This window comes from Penicillium cosmopolitanum (assembly GCF_028827165.1).
Source record: "Penicillium cosmopolitanum strain IBT 29677 chromosome Unknown utg000009l:1.0-9042332.0:1.0-9050551.0, whole genome shotgun sequence".
Lineage (NCBI taxonomy): Eukaryota > Fungi > Ascomycota > Eurotiomycetes > Eurotiales > Aspergillaceae > Penicillium > Penicillium cosmopolitanum.
The window spans coordinates 3,638,283-3,653,370 of record NW_026622679.1 but is presented as its reverse complement, the minus strand read 5'-3'; the positions used below and the strand labels follow the sequence as shown (position 1 = coordinate 3,653,370).

General features: G+C 47.3%; 5 protein-coding genes across 5 annotated transcripts; 3 read left to right on the top strand and 2 right to left on the bottom strand.

Moving 5' to 3' along the window:
* Window positions 1-1,345: 1,345 nt before the first annotated feature.
* Window positions 1,346-2,616, top strand: N7509_009484 (MBL fold metallo-hydrolase; the record flags this gene model as incomplete). Its single annotated transcript, XM_056634121.1, has 3 exons — window positions 1,346-1,746; window positions 1,824-1,964; window positions 2,049-2,616. Coding segments are annotated over 3 exons (1,110 nt in total), but the record flags the coding sequence as incomplete, so codon positions are not given.
* A 350-nt stretch (window positions 2,617-2,966) lies between these two features.
* Window positions 2,967-4,546, top strand: N7509_009483 (uncharacterized protein; the record flags this gene model as incomplete). Its single annotated transcript, XM_056634120.1, has 11 exons — window positions 2,967-3,053; window positions 3,127-3,190; window positions 3,276-3,346; window positions 3,404-3,484; window positions 3,557-3,596; window positions 3,653-3,723; window positions 3,776-3,868; window positions 3,923-3,929; window positions 3,992-4,020; window positions 4,074-4,178; window positions 4,517-4,546. 11 exons carry the CDS (start codon window positions 2,967-2,969, stop codon window positions 4,544-4,546), a joined length of 678 nt encoding a protein of 225 aa, XP_056484740.1.
* A 208-nt stretch (window positions 4,547-4,754) lies between these two features.
* N7509_009482 (uncharacterized protein) lies at window positions 4,755-6,300 on the top strand (the record flags this gene model as incomplete). The annotated part of the gene is made up of 2 exons (XM_056634119.1): window positions 4,755-5,865; window positions 5,924-6,300. The coding sequence occupies 2 exons, from the start codon at window positions 4,755-4,757 to the stop codon at window positions 6,298-6,300; spliced, it is 1,488 nt and encodes a 495-aa protein (XP_056484739.1).
* Window positions 6,301-7,444: 1,144 nt separating this feature from the next.
* Window positions 7,445-10,111, bottom strand: N7509_009481 (uncharacterized protein; the record flags this gene model as incomplete). Its single annotated transcript, XM_056634118.1, has 2 exons — window positions 7,445-7,633; window positions 8,720-10,111. The coding sequence occupies 2 exons, from the start codon at window positions 10,109-10,111 to the stop codon at window positions 7,445-7,447; spliced, it is 1,581 nt and encodes a 526-aa protein (XP_056484738.1).
* A 603-nt stretch (window positions 10,112-10,714) lies between these two features.
* N7509_009480 (reverse transcriptase family protein) lies at window positions 10,715-14,125 on the bottom strand (the record flags this gene model as incomplete). The annotated part of the gene is made up of 1 exon (XM_056634117.1): window positions 10,715-14,125. One exon carries the CDS (start codon window positions 14,123-14,125, stop codon window positions 10,715-10,717), a length of 3,411 nt encoding a protein of 1,136 aa, XP_056484737.1.
* Between the last annotated feature and the right edge of the window lie 963 nt (window positions 14,126-15,088).

Genomic DNA, 15,088 nt, shown 5'->3' with positions numbered 1-15,088 from the left:
AGATCTTTGTTCGTTGGAGAAAAACTTCGTTGTCAGGATGTGGTATGGAAAAATCTTGCAAAGTAGGCAATTCCACATTGACCTCATGTAGACGAATTCCGGGGGCCGACCGTAACAAAGAGACTGAAGTTTGTCTTGATTCTAGATCAAATTAGTTTAACTTGGCCAATCAAGCACCCTAACATAATCAGAAACCCACAAAGATATTCCACCAGATTCGGCGACTCAGGCCTGCGGCTGCTCTTCCTTGATATGTCACTTCAAGATGCAGACCCATGTTGAAGGCATATCGCGTCGCCACACCAAGCCAGTGCCATGAACTATCAAGGCTAACAATTGTCGGCGATTCTTTACTCCGGCAGCAAATCAAGCACAAAGCTTTCAGGACTGTTAGACTGTCCTTCTCATAGTTACAATTCATCAATGTCTTAGCCTTGCAATAGAATGATTCGGCTGTCGGCATCGACGGTAGTTGTGGGTGACGATAGTGACTCCCGAGCATGCACAGACATTGTATGAGCAGAGCAGAACTACCTGGCTCTGTAACATCTAACCGGTCAACAACCGGCACCAGTGGAAACATATTGGTGAAATAAAAGTCAATAAAGGCGTCAAGTATCGGCCTTGGAGCAAGGCTCAGAGCCGAACGCAGAGTTGGCGGGTCCTGTTCCTGCAACATGGAAACCTCGACATCATCAATATCAGGCCCACATGTGTTGGAAAGAAATGACTCCTCGGCTAGATACCCCACAAATCTTTCGCAAGATTCGGGGGGCAGCTGTCGATCAACTTGAATTTCTCTCAGTTCTGCTAGCTGACTGTTGGGGTTGACTTTTTCAGCGGGCTGTTTATTCTGCGCCCCCCCTACGCAATCCTCTGCGTTTCCTTCGTTTAATTGGAGTTAGCATTTTTTATTATTTTCTCGCTTAGTTAGACACTCACCGACACTCTAAGTTTGTCTTCATGCAATTAAGACATGATCCTGGCTGTCGCTGTTGCAAATCGCATTTGATCTATCGATTCACTCAGCTGCCGAGCCTTCCATATCGAATTTCCATGATCTCGCTTACCTTTCGCGCATGACATTGAACGCACACTAGGCCTGCACGCCGTCGCACATATGAATTCGGCATTATTGCAACCGTAGATTTCAGGTATTCTGGAATTGGGCAGGGCAGAGGGTATCGTGATGGCAACAAGTGCCTCTTGACTACCGCGAGAGTTTCCCCGCATTTCGGTTACTCCAACCCTTCTCCGCTATCAATCGGCTTTCGGCATTCTTAGACTTCGTATTCTCGCCACTGTATGAATAGAAAAACCCCAGGTTCTATTTTCATGCCCAGAGAACGTTCAGAGTGAGTCTGCGTCAAGTTTCAGAGGCTATCTAATCATGTCACTCCAATCCACCACCTTCAACGTGCCTCCGGGCTCCCAGAGCGTCCGGGTTCGCATCATCGATTCCACTACCCGAATTGGCAATATACCGCTGGAATTTTTAATGGAACCTCCCATGGAATCTATGAAACACATGCCTATTCTTCCTGCCTGGTCATTCTTGATCGAGCATCCGTCGGGCAAGAAGATTCTCTATGACCTTGGTGTTCCTCGAGATTGGCACGCATTTGCACCAGCAGTCACAGAAACTCTCAAAGGAAGAGGATGGAAAATTGAAGTTGAGGAAGAGGTGATCGACATTCTTGAGAAAGGAGGAATCGCGGCAAGCGAAATTTCAAGTATTATTTGGAGGTAAGCAACTTGAGTATCCTTCATGAAACAATTTTCAACTAAGGGTCAACAAGAGGCTAACAATTCTTTTGCCTCAGCCATTGGCACTGGGACCACATTGGGGACCCCTCGCGATTTCCTGGCTCCACTGAACTCATTGTCGGGCCTGGTTTCAAGACCGAGTTTTTCCCTGGATATCCGGCGAAGCCAGATTCTCCAGTCCGCCAGAGTGACTTTGCGTAAGTCTTGGATTGACTATTTTTTCACTGCGCTATGATTTACCATAGTAATCTCGTGCTTGGCTGACCTTCGTTGTACGAAAGCGGACGCAATCTACGCGAAATTGACTTTCGAGATTCGGTCCAAGTTGGCCAGTTCCAAGGATACGACTTCTTTGCTGATGGTTCGTTCTATATCATAGATAGTCCCGGTCATGCCATTGGTCACATTGGTGCATTAGCACGTACAACGACCAATCCAGACACATTCATATTCATGGGAGGGGATCTCTGCCATCATAGCGGAGAAATCAGGCCTTCGAAACACATGCACATTCCTCAGGATATTCAACTAAGATCGACTATTCCAACTTCACTTCCATGCCCCGGAGCTCTCGTATATCAGGAATTGCTGATACAGCGGACTGGGTCTATAGAAAAGCCATTTTTCAGACCGAACATGGGCTTGGATATCAAACAGGCAATGGACACTATTGAGAAAGCACAGGAAGCGGATGCGGAAAGTAACGTCTGGTTCATATATGCTCATGACCCCAGCCTGCTGGGAAATGTTGATCTGTTCCCCTTGTCGGCCAATGAGTGGAAAAAAAGAAATTGGCGAGAGAAAACACTTTGGAATTTCCTTCAAGACCTTGTACCGGCAGCACATTGATTTAGACAGCTCTATTTGACGGTCACTTGGCAGTTTCGAAATTCATCTCGTATTAAATCTTTTCAAATATGGTGTATTTTCATTCTGAATCTTTTGTAACAATAGCAGAAAACTCCCAGAGTATTCCTCGGCTGTCTTTTGAAATTTAGCTACTGTCGGCTATGGTCCCGGCGTCTACCGAATGCCGTGCACAGCCCCGGTAATCCAAGAAAGAGACACAGAATGAGCATTCCATGGCAGAAATACATATGGCTAGAATAGTATATAATACAATAGATTTCCATTCCTGTAATAGTTGTTCAGTCTACGCAAGGTCACTGCTATATCAAGAAAATCGCTTATTCACCATAATGGTTGTTGCTATCGTAACTGGTGCCTCGAGAGGACTTGGCAGAGCCATCGCCCTCCAGTTAGCGAATGATGGTATGGATGTCGCGGTAAGCTCCCTTTTCCAGAATGTGTTACATAGTATCCTTTCAAATGACCCCTAACTTTTCACCACCGGAATAGGTCAATGATGTTCAAGAGCAAATTCCAGACTTGAAGTTGCTGAGCGAGGAGATTGAGAAGAGAGGTAATTACGACAGATATCCTCAGGAATTTCTTCCTATCTCTGTACTAAAAGGATCATATAGGACGGCGTTCAATTTGCATTATAGGGGATGTCAGCAAAGAAGAACAGGTCCAAAACATGATAAAAGAGACAGTTGATAAGCTTGGCGAATTGAATGTATGATTCCGTGATTAAACTTCATTGGTACGATTTAATTCTCACTATGACGATCAGGTCATGGTTGCCAACGCAGGTATAATCGTGGCGAAAAGACTATTCGATGTTAGTCTCGCCGACTGGGAGAGGGTTCAAGCAGTAGTTTCACCCGAAAAAAAAATATCCAAAACGATGCTTTGGTTCCGACTGACTTTGGTTTCTGAAATATAGGTAAATGCCACGGGTGTCTTCCTCTGCTACCGCGAAGCAGGTAAGTCGAAATTACCCTTTGCTTCCCGAACTGAGTCAAATCATTAAAGTTATTAGGCCGCCAGATGGTAGCCCAGGGAAAAGGGGGAAGAATCATCGGCGCGTCCTCAATCGCTGGTTACCGCCCGGTATGTAACTTTTTTGTGTAAGAATCATGTTCACAGGCTTATTGGTGCTCAGTCAGGAAATGCCCTGGCATATTCGGCGAGTAAGTGGACTGTCAGAGGACTGACACAGGCAGTTGCGCTGGATCTGGCCCAGTACGATATTAATGTAAGTGGAGCCCATGGGATAAACTTCGATTCGAAAATCTGACAAAGCTTACAGGTCAACGGTATGATAAATCAATATATCACCAGCAAAATTCGGCAATTTAACAGCATGCCCTAATTGCAGCATTTTGCCCTGGTCCCGTGGAAACTGCGGTACGTACGAATCATTGGATATTGGATATATCGATTTTTAACCTCGGCGATAGATGTGGAGAGAGATCGATGATAGCATTGCGCAGCGAGACGGAATTCCCAAAGGAATGGCATTTGAGAAGTCTGTCCAGGCTCGGTCTGCATTAAAGCGCGCCTCGGTAAGTCTCATTCAGAAAACCTGCAAGTTTATATTCAAGTACCCCCTCTTACACCGATGACGTGGTCATAGACACCGGAAGACATCGCAAATCTGGTTTCATTTCTAGCTGGCCCCCAATCTAGAAATATTACCGGTCAATCTTTGATCTGTGATGGTGGTAAGATATACCAACTGATCGAGCTGAGGTCTTCTGCTAAACTATAAACTAGGAATTACTTTTTCGTAGAGGTCGGAAACTGCTGGATTAGCTATCGGTTCATGTCATAGCTACCAGAAATCCAGGCACTGTATAATCCCAGTGTATAAATCAAGACACAGTACTTAATAACGCTCCAGCTACCGGCACTCGGTAAAGAGTCCTCCTAAATTAGGTTCTCTTAGCCGAGACTTAAGTTCGCGGTTCATTTCATTGATGAATATCAACAAACCTTCATTGCTTTGGAGCATATAAAAGCTAGCACTATATCTCAAATATCGAGCTGAGCTGGCTTCTCATCCAGAAATTTAATTTCATCCTTTTGCCATTCCATATTTCTTGATAATTCTACAAGTACCCAAAAATACTCTCAGCACTATGGAGAAGTCAAAAACCTCCTTTGAACATGTGGACGAAGCGATGACACCCGAGAGTGACTCACTGAGTGCCTCAGAAAAAAGCAAACTAAGACACAAGATTGACCTGCGGGTAACCTGTGTTCTAGGCTTACTATACATGCTCAGCCAAATCGACAAGAACAATCTTGGAAACGCTAGTATAGCCGGCATGGAGAAAGACCTGAGCCTAACGGGCCCCAGATACTCGATGGTGGTGTTGTTTATGTTTATAACGTACGTTATCTTTCAGCCAATTTCTGTGGTCCTAGTTCGCAAGATGAGTGGTAGGTCATATTTTACGCTTATCGCCCTGCTTTGGGGTTTAACTGAAATTTGTCTGGGGTTTGTCAGAGAGTGGTATGATTTGATTCCTCTTCGGCTGCTGCTTGGGGCGTTTGAAGCCGGTATTTTCCCTGGGTCTTTATACATGATGTCTTGCTGGTACCCTCGCTATGAACTCCAGCGACGCGTGGCTCTTTTCTATTTTATCGGTACCCTTGCGTCTGCATTTACGGGTATTCTGGCCTATGGGTTCTCTCAACTTGATGGTAATGGATCAGGACCTTCTTGGTGGTCGTCTATTGCCGATGGCCCTGAAGAAGGCGGAATCGCTGGCTGGCGTTGGATATTCATATTTTTCGGTATTATTACCTGTGCAGTGGCGATAACCTCGTTGCCTTTCGTGGTCGACTTTCCCGAGGTTGTGCTTGAAAAAGGCCGGCGAAAATGGTCTGTCCCCTTTTTGACCACTAAAGAGATAAAATACGCCGTCTCGCAAATCGAAGCAGATCGAAACGATTCCTATGCTGAAGAATTCAACCTCCGCCAATATATTTCACATGCGGCCGATCTTAAAGTCTGGGCTCATGCAGCACTTTTCTGTCTCACCACCACGACAAACTACGCTGTTGTTTATTTCCTTCCAATAATTCTCCGTCAAGGCCTGGGGCTTTCACTTGTGGCATCGCAATGCTTAACCGCCCCACCATATATTCTAGCATGTTTATGGATGATCGTCGTGGGTTGGTCATCTGACAGGCTACGTATTCGGTCGCCCTTCGTGGTTTTCAACTGCTCATGCTCTATTATCGGTAAATAAACATATAACTGGAAATTCGATTATCTCAATTTCTAACGGGATTATGATAGGTCTGGGCCTGCTTGGCTTCACAACCCACACAGCTAGTCGCCTGGTGGGTGCTTTTATTGTGACGGCTTCTGGCTCCTCCAACCTACCATCTACCCTTTCTTGGCAATCAAACAATGTCAGGGGTCAGTGGAAGCGAGCTCTGACCTCTGCGTTGAGTGTTGGTGCAGGTGGAATTGGAGGTATCATTGGCGGCACTGTATTTCGCACCCAGGACGCCCCCGATTATCAACCAGGTATCATCGCAGCACTGATAGCCAACAGCCTCATTATTTTTATTAGTCTGCTTCTGGTATTGAAGTATCATCGCGCAAATAAGAGGGCAGAGGGCGGGATGGGTCTAATCGAGGGCCTGGAATCATTCCGATATACGCTTTGAGAATAGCTAACCAAAACCCTGTCAAAACAGTCTCTTTGTGCAGTTATTTATTGAATCTCGGTCAAGAAAAAAGGAACTTCTTTTAAACAGTTGTAAATGTGTTGGTTAGGGTAATTTGGCATTATTTCCTGGGCACAATGCAAGTGTAAAGAATGATTTCGTGTATTCCAAGAGATTTCCTTCTGCCACCCACCCATGGAGGCCTAGCACAGGACTTTTATTGAGTACTACGCTGACCGAAATCAAATATATACAGACATCATGCATGTTGAAAACTTGTGCTCGATGTTTTTTTTTAAGTATTATGCGTGGGGCTATAATACGGCTCTCGGTTGTCGGTAAACGGATAACCTTTCAAAATGTCAGCGAAACATCCGCTCTGGAAGTTTAGCATTGATTTGGGCGGCAAAGTTTATATGGGATTTTTGCTATTCTTGAACTTCTGATTTACCTAGAACACGCAATTGGAAACAATAAATTCGTCTCACTGATCCCCCAGTAGGCATTTCAAAACCTCAGCCGGTGTGCTTTTGGGAGCTGCAAGTTCCAATACCTCCTTGCTGGTCGTGGAGGCTCCCTAAGATCAATTGTCACAATTTTCAAATCTCGAGTATCTTGGTAACATTTTTTAGTCAGATAACCAATGTACTATACTCTCGAACTAGTTGGTGTAAGATGGGAATGCTCGCTGGCAGTCTGTCAAGCAGACGGGTCGATCGCGAAGAGACAAAACCACCACACTCGCAGAGTGCAGGAACGAGATGAGCAAAGCGTGACGCTATAGAGAGATGATTGAACGAGCAATAACAGAACCTTTCATACGCAGTATATCGATACCGCAACCTCAGCAGCCTCAGTAGAACATTTTCATAAAGGGGAACATGCATGTTGTTTTTGATAGTATCGAACGAACGCTACTTAATCTCACGAAACAAAACGGTGGCCTTGTTGCTAAGGCCTCCAGCACATGACTACAGGATACCGATGTTGAGAGCGGGAATCCCCATTACATACCACCCTCCCTGAAAATTTGACTGTCCCCTAGTCAAAACAAAGAAAACAAAGAAAACAAAGAAAAGAACGTCAACATTTCGTTAGACAACGCTTCCGACAGTCATGTCATGCTTCATCCATTAATAGGCACCTAGCCGCTATGAGGAAGGCCAACCTCCGCTTCGGGGGTAGGTTGCTGCATGTTCGACAGCGTTTGAAGTTCAGCATCGACGGAAGTGGGACCATCAGGCAAGAGACCTAGTTCAGGATCGTCCACGAGCATGCCTTTTTCAATGCGGGAGAAGAAGGAGTGCTTGCCATATTCCTTCTTTTCCAAGCGCTTGGTGAGTTCGAAGCAACGCAGGTATTCATACCAGGCTTCCTCTTGCCAGTCACGAACTATTCTTTTTGCAACTTCCGGATCCTTGCCAAAAAGGTCGTCCAATTCCATACAAACCGAGGGGCTGTCCCATCTCTGTCGTCCTACCAGGCAGTTCGGAATATCGTGTCGTGCTGTTCGAAATTGAACTCCGGCCGCGAAAGGAAATGGAATAGTGCCATACCGCGATGAAGGATAGCCAGATGGTGTCTTAGTAGCCGGCATTTGTGCGCGGTGCGCCTCGGCAAGCTCCTCCCATGTATTGGCTTCGGCACAGTCGAGAGTTTCGTGGTCGTCCTGAATGGCAGTATACCACGCAAGTCCTGTTCTGCGTACTGCGGTAGCCGGTCCTGTCGATCCATGAGGCAGGAATGGGAGAGAAAGACGTACGTCACCGATACCACAAACCTCTTGGGTCCATTGGATGCCGTACTTCTCCTCGTCATCTCTCGTCCACATATGGGGTTCAATGCCAGAAATGAGGCCATCGGGAACGGGCCCGCGGGACTGAATGTTCTTCCACCAATCAGCTAACCGCTCTGTCTTATGCATCCCTTTCAATATCGTGGTACAATTCCGTTTATCTTCCTGGGTGAAGGATACAGATCCTTGCAAGATACTGCCGCCCCGTCCTGTGTCGAGATAATCTTGGATGTTGATATCCAAGTGCCGAAACTTAGTATTTTCACCAATCTGAGTGCTCTTGGTGTAATAGGGGTAGGAAATCAGGCGCCATGCATGATCGGGTCGGAAAAAGACGTATGACATGTAGTAGGAGAGGTCTTGCCGAATTAGTTGCTGGATGTTTGAATACCACATCCCACGAAGCCATCCAATCTCTGTTGTCGACTTGCTCAGGTGGTAATGGTACATTCGGAACTCCTGGTGAATCAACGGCCATAGTCCCTCAGGATGTTCTCCGTCGAGGTCTTCTCCGAGCCATGAAAAGAGACCTGGCAGTATAGTGCTGCCATCATTATGCATATCCTTTGCCGGGCGAATATCAGGGGCCTTTCCAGCGTAGATCCGGTCAATCAGGGTATCAACCGACAGCCATTCTGTAGCAGCGGCGAAGTCAGAAACAAGAGGGGCGTAGTGCTGCGGCTTGAAACGATGGAAACCGAGATCGTTTTCCTGCCGGAAACTAAACCATCGAGGATGGTCCTTCATAAATCGGTCCCAGTTCCCAATGTGTCGATATGATAGGGCAACCCGGTTCACCAATTGCTGGTGATTCTTGGACGCACTAGTCATTTGTATAGCTTCCACTAGTGCCTTTGCGTGCTTACTGCAAAGAGTATTGACAGTGATATCTCCGGACCTCGCTAATCTTCTTCCAATGGCTCGCAATGCGACCAGTCCATTTTTCCGCTTCGAGAAATCTTTTTCTTTGAGGGCTCGTATCAGGGTAGCAGGGCGCAGTAAACATCCACACTTCGCATGTGCATCCGCGAGGGCAACTGTTTCTTCGTCGCTTTCTTCGACAACGGCATTGTTCAATACTTCCTGCTGTGTCGGCGGGGCATCCTGCATTTCCTCGTCGCGTTCCGAATCCTGGCTAGATTCCACGCTCTCTTCTTCCTCCATATCCTGGTCTTCCAATTCATCAGGGGGAGCAGCAGCAGCAGCAGCATCATCTTCCGGTAGGAAAACACTCTTCTCGGGAGACGGAGGCAGGGTATATGCTCTTGGTTCGATCCTTGGAAGATCAAATCCTTCGCCTTTTGGACAAACGAATCCATCCTGGTCTATCTGGAGACCCGCACGATCTAGGTGTTCTTGGAGAATCGGCGTCAGGATACGGCACTGGCAGGTCTTGAGCAGGTCACTGGGTTCCAGGTGCTTGGTTTTCTGGGCTCCACTTCCTTTTCCAAAGGTACATCTCTTGATGACATGGTTGTTGATAGATAGCTTGACATCCTCGTAGGACATATCTGTGTTCAGGAGCTTACTAACTTTCTCCGCAAACGCTCGATTCTTGACCCATTGGAAGAACTCGGTGGTATTCCTGCCTGCGGGGTCTTGGTTGTCCCATCTCACAAGCGCTCGCTGTCGAATGCCTTCGATTGTTCTCGCATCCTTTGCTCTTCGCTTTTGTAGCTGGACTGCTTTTTCCCATCGAAGCTGGAATTCCTCTTGGTCTTCATGATGACCCTTCCATAACTCTGCGGAGCTAACATAGTCAAACAGCCTGCAGATGCCGTCACCGAGCAAGTCATGTGCAGCATTCAATTTCCCATAGCAAAACAGTGCAATGTCATATTTTTCTGCAGCGTCACTCTCTTCCAGGGCCTCAAGCATTTGCTCAATCGTGTGGATCTTTTTGCCTTTGATAATCATGCCTGTAGGAATTGGTTCATCCATCCTGGCTCGTCGTATTACAGCACGGTTCACTGGAGTAAAGGTGTTTTGGCTTTCCGCCATCTCGAAATCAGACATCACGGCGTATCTTTATGCGGTTCGTGCAACAAAGGAGGTGATTCGAATAGGTCTCGGAGGTAACGGTGAAAGGAGAGGTTGGTAATCGGATCGGTCAAAGGAATCGTATCCGGCGAATGGCTTCGAAGCACAGGTAAGACGTATCAAAGACGTAGGTTTCGAGGCATATTAGAAGAGGAAATAGTAAGCGGGGTCTGAAAGAAACAAAGAATCGCAGGTTTCAAAGAGCTTCGGGAACAAAGAACCAGGTCCTTTCCCCTCCTCCCGACTCGACCGTCCCCTGGTCGAGTCACGCAGTGCCGAATAGTTGCAAAGCTGCAGCGAGTCCTCCGTGGTTCGTAAATGGTTCGGTGGTATCGGGCGAGCATCAAAACGCGTTCGAAAACGATGAAATGGATGAAGAAATGATGAAGGTGAGTTGCGAAAGAGAGGGGGGTTGAAGAAATTGAAAGTGAAAGAGAGGGAAGAAAGGAAGTTATATCATGTAGAGCGTGGCTTCCTAATCGGGTCGAGACAAACGGCCAAATCAGGCCGCAAGGCCGCAAGGCCCCAAGGCTCTAAGGCTCTAAGGCATCAATTTCCTGCCGGAAAACGATGCCCCGATTAGGACCTGCGACCCCTCGTTCTTCTCAACGAAGGCCTTCCCCGTCGTCGTGGTGCTCGCTCACGTGGTGTCTCAATCCATCCTTCATGTTGCTGTCGACCTTGGCCACTACCTCGGCCTCGTTGACCTCTCGGACGTCCATTTGGGTTACGCTGCGGTAAGGATGAAGCCTCTTCCTGATCATTTAGATCCTTCCGAGAATAGAACTTCTTCAATCGATCGCCATTGAATGACTCCGGCTGATGGGTCAGATCGTATAAAACCGTACCATCGAGTTCACTCAGCAAATATGAACCGCTTTTGACCGTATGAATCCGATAAGGCCCCAACCAACGGAATTGTAGTTTTGTCCTTGAATGATAGTCCATGCTGCGAATGGTGTTGTGCAGGAGAACAAGATCACCCTGTGCAAATCGGTCATTCCGAAGCAGATGATGTTCGTCGAAGAAGTGCGCATTTGCTTCTTTCAGACGGCGCATACGCAGGATTGCTTCTTCAATATCCTGGTCCCGCTTTTCGAATTGCCGCGCTCTCATTGCTAGTAAATCCTTTCGGTCTCGGACCTCATGCCATGGCAGCATGCTCCAGGTAGACATCTGTAATTCAATGGGTATAATAGGATCCTTCCCATACAGAAAGAAGAACGGGCTCATTCCAGTGGTGGCATTAACCGTAAAACGATCCGCCATCAGGACAGAATAGAAATGGGGCCTCCATGGTCGCTTGATTTGCCGAGTAACGTTGTCTATAGGGTAGCCTTCTGTCATCTTTGAGAGAGCATCTTTCATAGTTCGCATCGCACGTTCCACAGGGCCATTGGAACCGGGATGGTACGCGGAGATCTTGACTCTTGATATTTGCTCGCGTTCCAAGAAGGCTGTTAATCCTCCACGGTTTTCAGGTCCCATGTCAATTACTATTTCCCGAGGAATCCCATGACGACTGATGATATCTTCCTTGATGAATTGGACGACGCTCTCTGTTTTCGCAGAATGCAATACTCTCGCCTCTGGCCATCCGCTGACAGAGTCTCTCGCTTGAATAACGACACGTTCACCGTCTTCTGGAGGCATTCGAGTTGTGTCAATATACCATTTATCGAAAAGCAACAGCGGTTGCGTAACAATAGCAGGTTCATGCAGACGATTCGGAGCTCTGGCCTGGCATAATGAGCATGTCTTAACATATTTTGACACATCTTCGTACGCGCGAGACCACCAGTAGCGATGTTTGATCAAGGCATACGTAGCTTCTCGTCCTTTATGGCCAAGATCATCATGGGTGCTTTTCAACGCAGCTTGTTGGTCTTCTTTTTTGTCTAGAACCCTGCGGAGCAATTCGGCATTACCTTTGACACGTCGGAACAAATGACGCTCTTGAACGACGAACTTCATGCATTTTCTTTTGAACGAATAGAATTCAGACAGGCTCATGCGGCCAGGTCTTCGGAGGGTTGTCAGGTATCTTGCAATTTGCTCCGATTCAGAAGAGTATCCTTCATGCAGCACATCGATAACAGGATCACCGGGAATTTCAACATTAGCAGAGACAGGACAACAACTGGCTCGGAGATATAGGACCTCCGTATCAACAAAGTCATCAATATCCTGTTCTTGGTCTCTCTCATGTAGATCTTCCTCAGTTGGTGGACGGCGGGATAGGGCATCTGCAGCGCCATTGCCAGTGCCAGGAACGTGCTTGACATCAAAATCAAAAAGCTGAATCCATGCAATCCAGCGGGTAACAAGAGCACCAGGGAGGTCGGTTGCAGTGCGATTCAATTGAGCCACCAAGGTATTAGCATCAGTCTCCAAGACGAAGTGTACCCCATATAGCCAATGGCGAAATTTCTTAAAAGCCATCAAAACAGCACGGCATTCTAGCTTTCCTGCGTCATATTTCGATTCAGCCTGTGACCAAACCCCTGACTCGTATCGTGCAGGATTGCGGACACCGTTCCGAGCCTGCATGAGCACGCCACCCCATCCTTTTATAGAAGCATCTGCAGCAACGATCATGAGAAACGGATTAAAGTCGTAATCTATAGGCAGGACTGAGGGGAACTCTGAAAGGCGTGACTTTATCTCGGTAAACGCCACCTGGTGGACTTCGTTCCACATAAAATGGGCATTCTTTCGCAGTATCTCATAGAGAGGCTTCATGATGACCTGGAATTTCTCAATCAGGATACGAAAGTAGACAGCAAGGCCGACAAATGAACGCAGTTCATCCTTCGACCGAGGCGTAGGCCACTGTGTAACCTTTGCAACCTTCGCTTCGTCGGGTCGTCGGCCATTAATGTCACACACCCAGCCGACAACTTCAATTCCTTTCATCATAAACTGGGACTTTTCGGCTGAGATGACCGCTCCGGCTAATTCCAAAAGATATAGCGCTTCATCGAGATTCTGAACGTGCTCTAGGACATATCGGCGAATCCCTTCTTCTACAAACTCGTCATTGTATGTTGTTCGCGGACCCTTAACGGCAACATCGTCAAGAAATGAACGCGCCTTTGTGCCGAAAATACTATGCAGAATGACCGAGATCACTCGTTGAAACTGGGCGACTGAATTCGATGCACCTTGGAGAATGGTGGTCTGGCGAAGCAGACCGAGGGGAGTTTGAATAGCCGTTAGATCCCGATCATCCTTATGCAGTTCGATTTGATCATATCCGGAGAAGAGGTCGACTAACGAAGCCATCGCCATTCCTGCAAACTCTTCGGCAAACTCATCTGCTATTGGAGGCATGTTGGCATCTCTTTTTGTCACTTTGTTGATCATCATTGCTGCGTTGACCATTCGATATTTGCCAGTTTGCTTCTTGCCGACAAGGAACCACGGGTTCCGATACGGTCCATCACAGGGTTCGAGCACGCCCTTGCGTAGCCGATCACGCAGCATTTCGATGACTATAGCGTTCAGTGCATGGGGGATCTTAAAACCGGGGTGCTGCCACGCTTCATGGGAGACGGTTTTAATGCGTTGCGGAGGCATTACTTCGTTGTGTATCCTCTGAACATGTTCCCATTCCCAGGCTAGCACTCCCTCTCTTTTGAAAAGAAGTTCTCGAAAAAGTGCTCTCTCACGTGGCAGTAGATCCTTTCCTACTAGCAGTGTTATCTCTCGTTCTGGGGTAAGACGAGCACCTCTCGCAATCACGGAAATACGAGGCTTGAGCAAATGGTCGAATTCAGTTCGAATGTCAGGTGCGCGATACTGAGTATGGTACTTTTTGAGGCATTCGTGCTGCCAATCAGGGTGGCCGACGGGGATCGTCCCATCTGATTCCGATGAATTTACCGGACGAACTTTGTCAGCCTTCCTTTTATAGAGCGTATTGACCGGTGCTCGATAGTAAGACGGATATTCAGGACGACTCTTCCATAACGGTCGAGTGTCGGTCATGCTCTCGAGAGAGAACCCAGTACGATATTCCTGGGCGACCAGTTGGTCTTGAACGGCATGTAATTGCCGCGCGTAACTGGGAGATGGTTTTCCTGCAGGAAAACCCCTGACTGGCGGTGCCGCGAAGAACTCAATATGATTAACATGTTTTTGTATGGTTTTGTCGTTTTCGACTGTTTTTGGCTGTAGAATTTTTGTTTTCTGAGAACGCAGCTGACAGCAAGAGGAAGAAGAAAGAGATATAATCGATTCGGAAGGCGGTGATTCAGGGCAGAGGATTGAGACCTCAGTAAACAACACCAGAACAGGGGATGACAACACGCCTACATACCCTGCTCGTCGTTTAAAGAAGCGGAGTCCTGGGGCCACAGTTGATTCTCGAAGATAGATCCGCCATCACTGGGACGATAAGCAATGAATGAAGTGTATCGCTTACGGCCTTCATTAAAAATGGTGCACATGACTCGGCCATCTGTCATTTCCTCAGTCCGCAACCCTGCGTTGCTTGCCCACAATCTGCCAAGAAGCAACTCATTCGTGGTATTATCCGTCACCATAGTATGGGAATTGACCGTAACGCCGCTAATGGTGATAGGCAAGTGTTCAAGACATGCTGCAACACTGATTCCACGACCTCCGTCCACTGGGGTGAGCTGAAGATGAGGCTTGAGTCTCATCTCGGGCAACGCGCTCATACGCTTAACCACCTTTCGATGGATAATGTTGACCGCACTTCCTGTATCGATCAATGCCTTGATAATCTGGTCGCCGACAACCGCCGTTGCATACATAAACCCTCGCGTATATTCCTGGTGTGACTTTATAGGGGCCTCGATAACCTGCGCAGTTTGGAAATTGACTGAAGAACTAACAACCGGAGGAACTGAAGCATCATAATTAGGACCTGACGACATAAAATGGGAACGAGCTCTCTTCTGCAATTCCTGAACCTGGGCATCGACG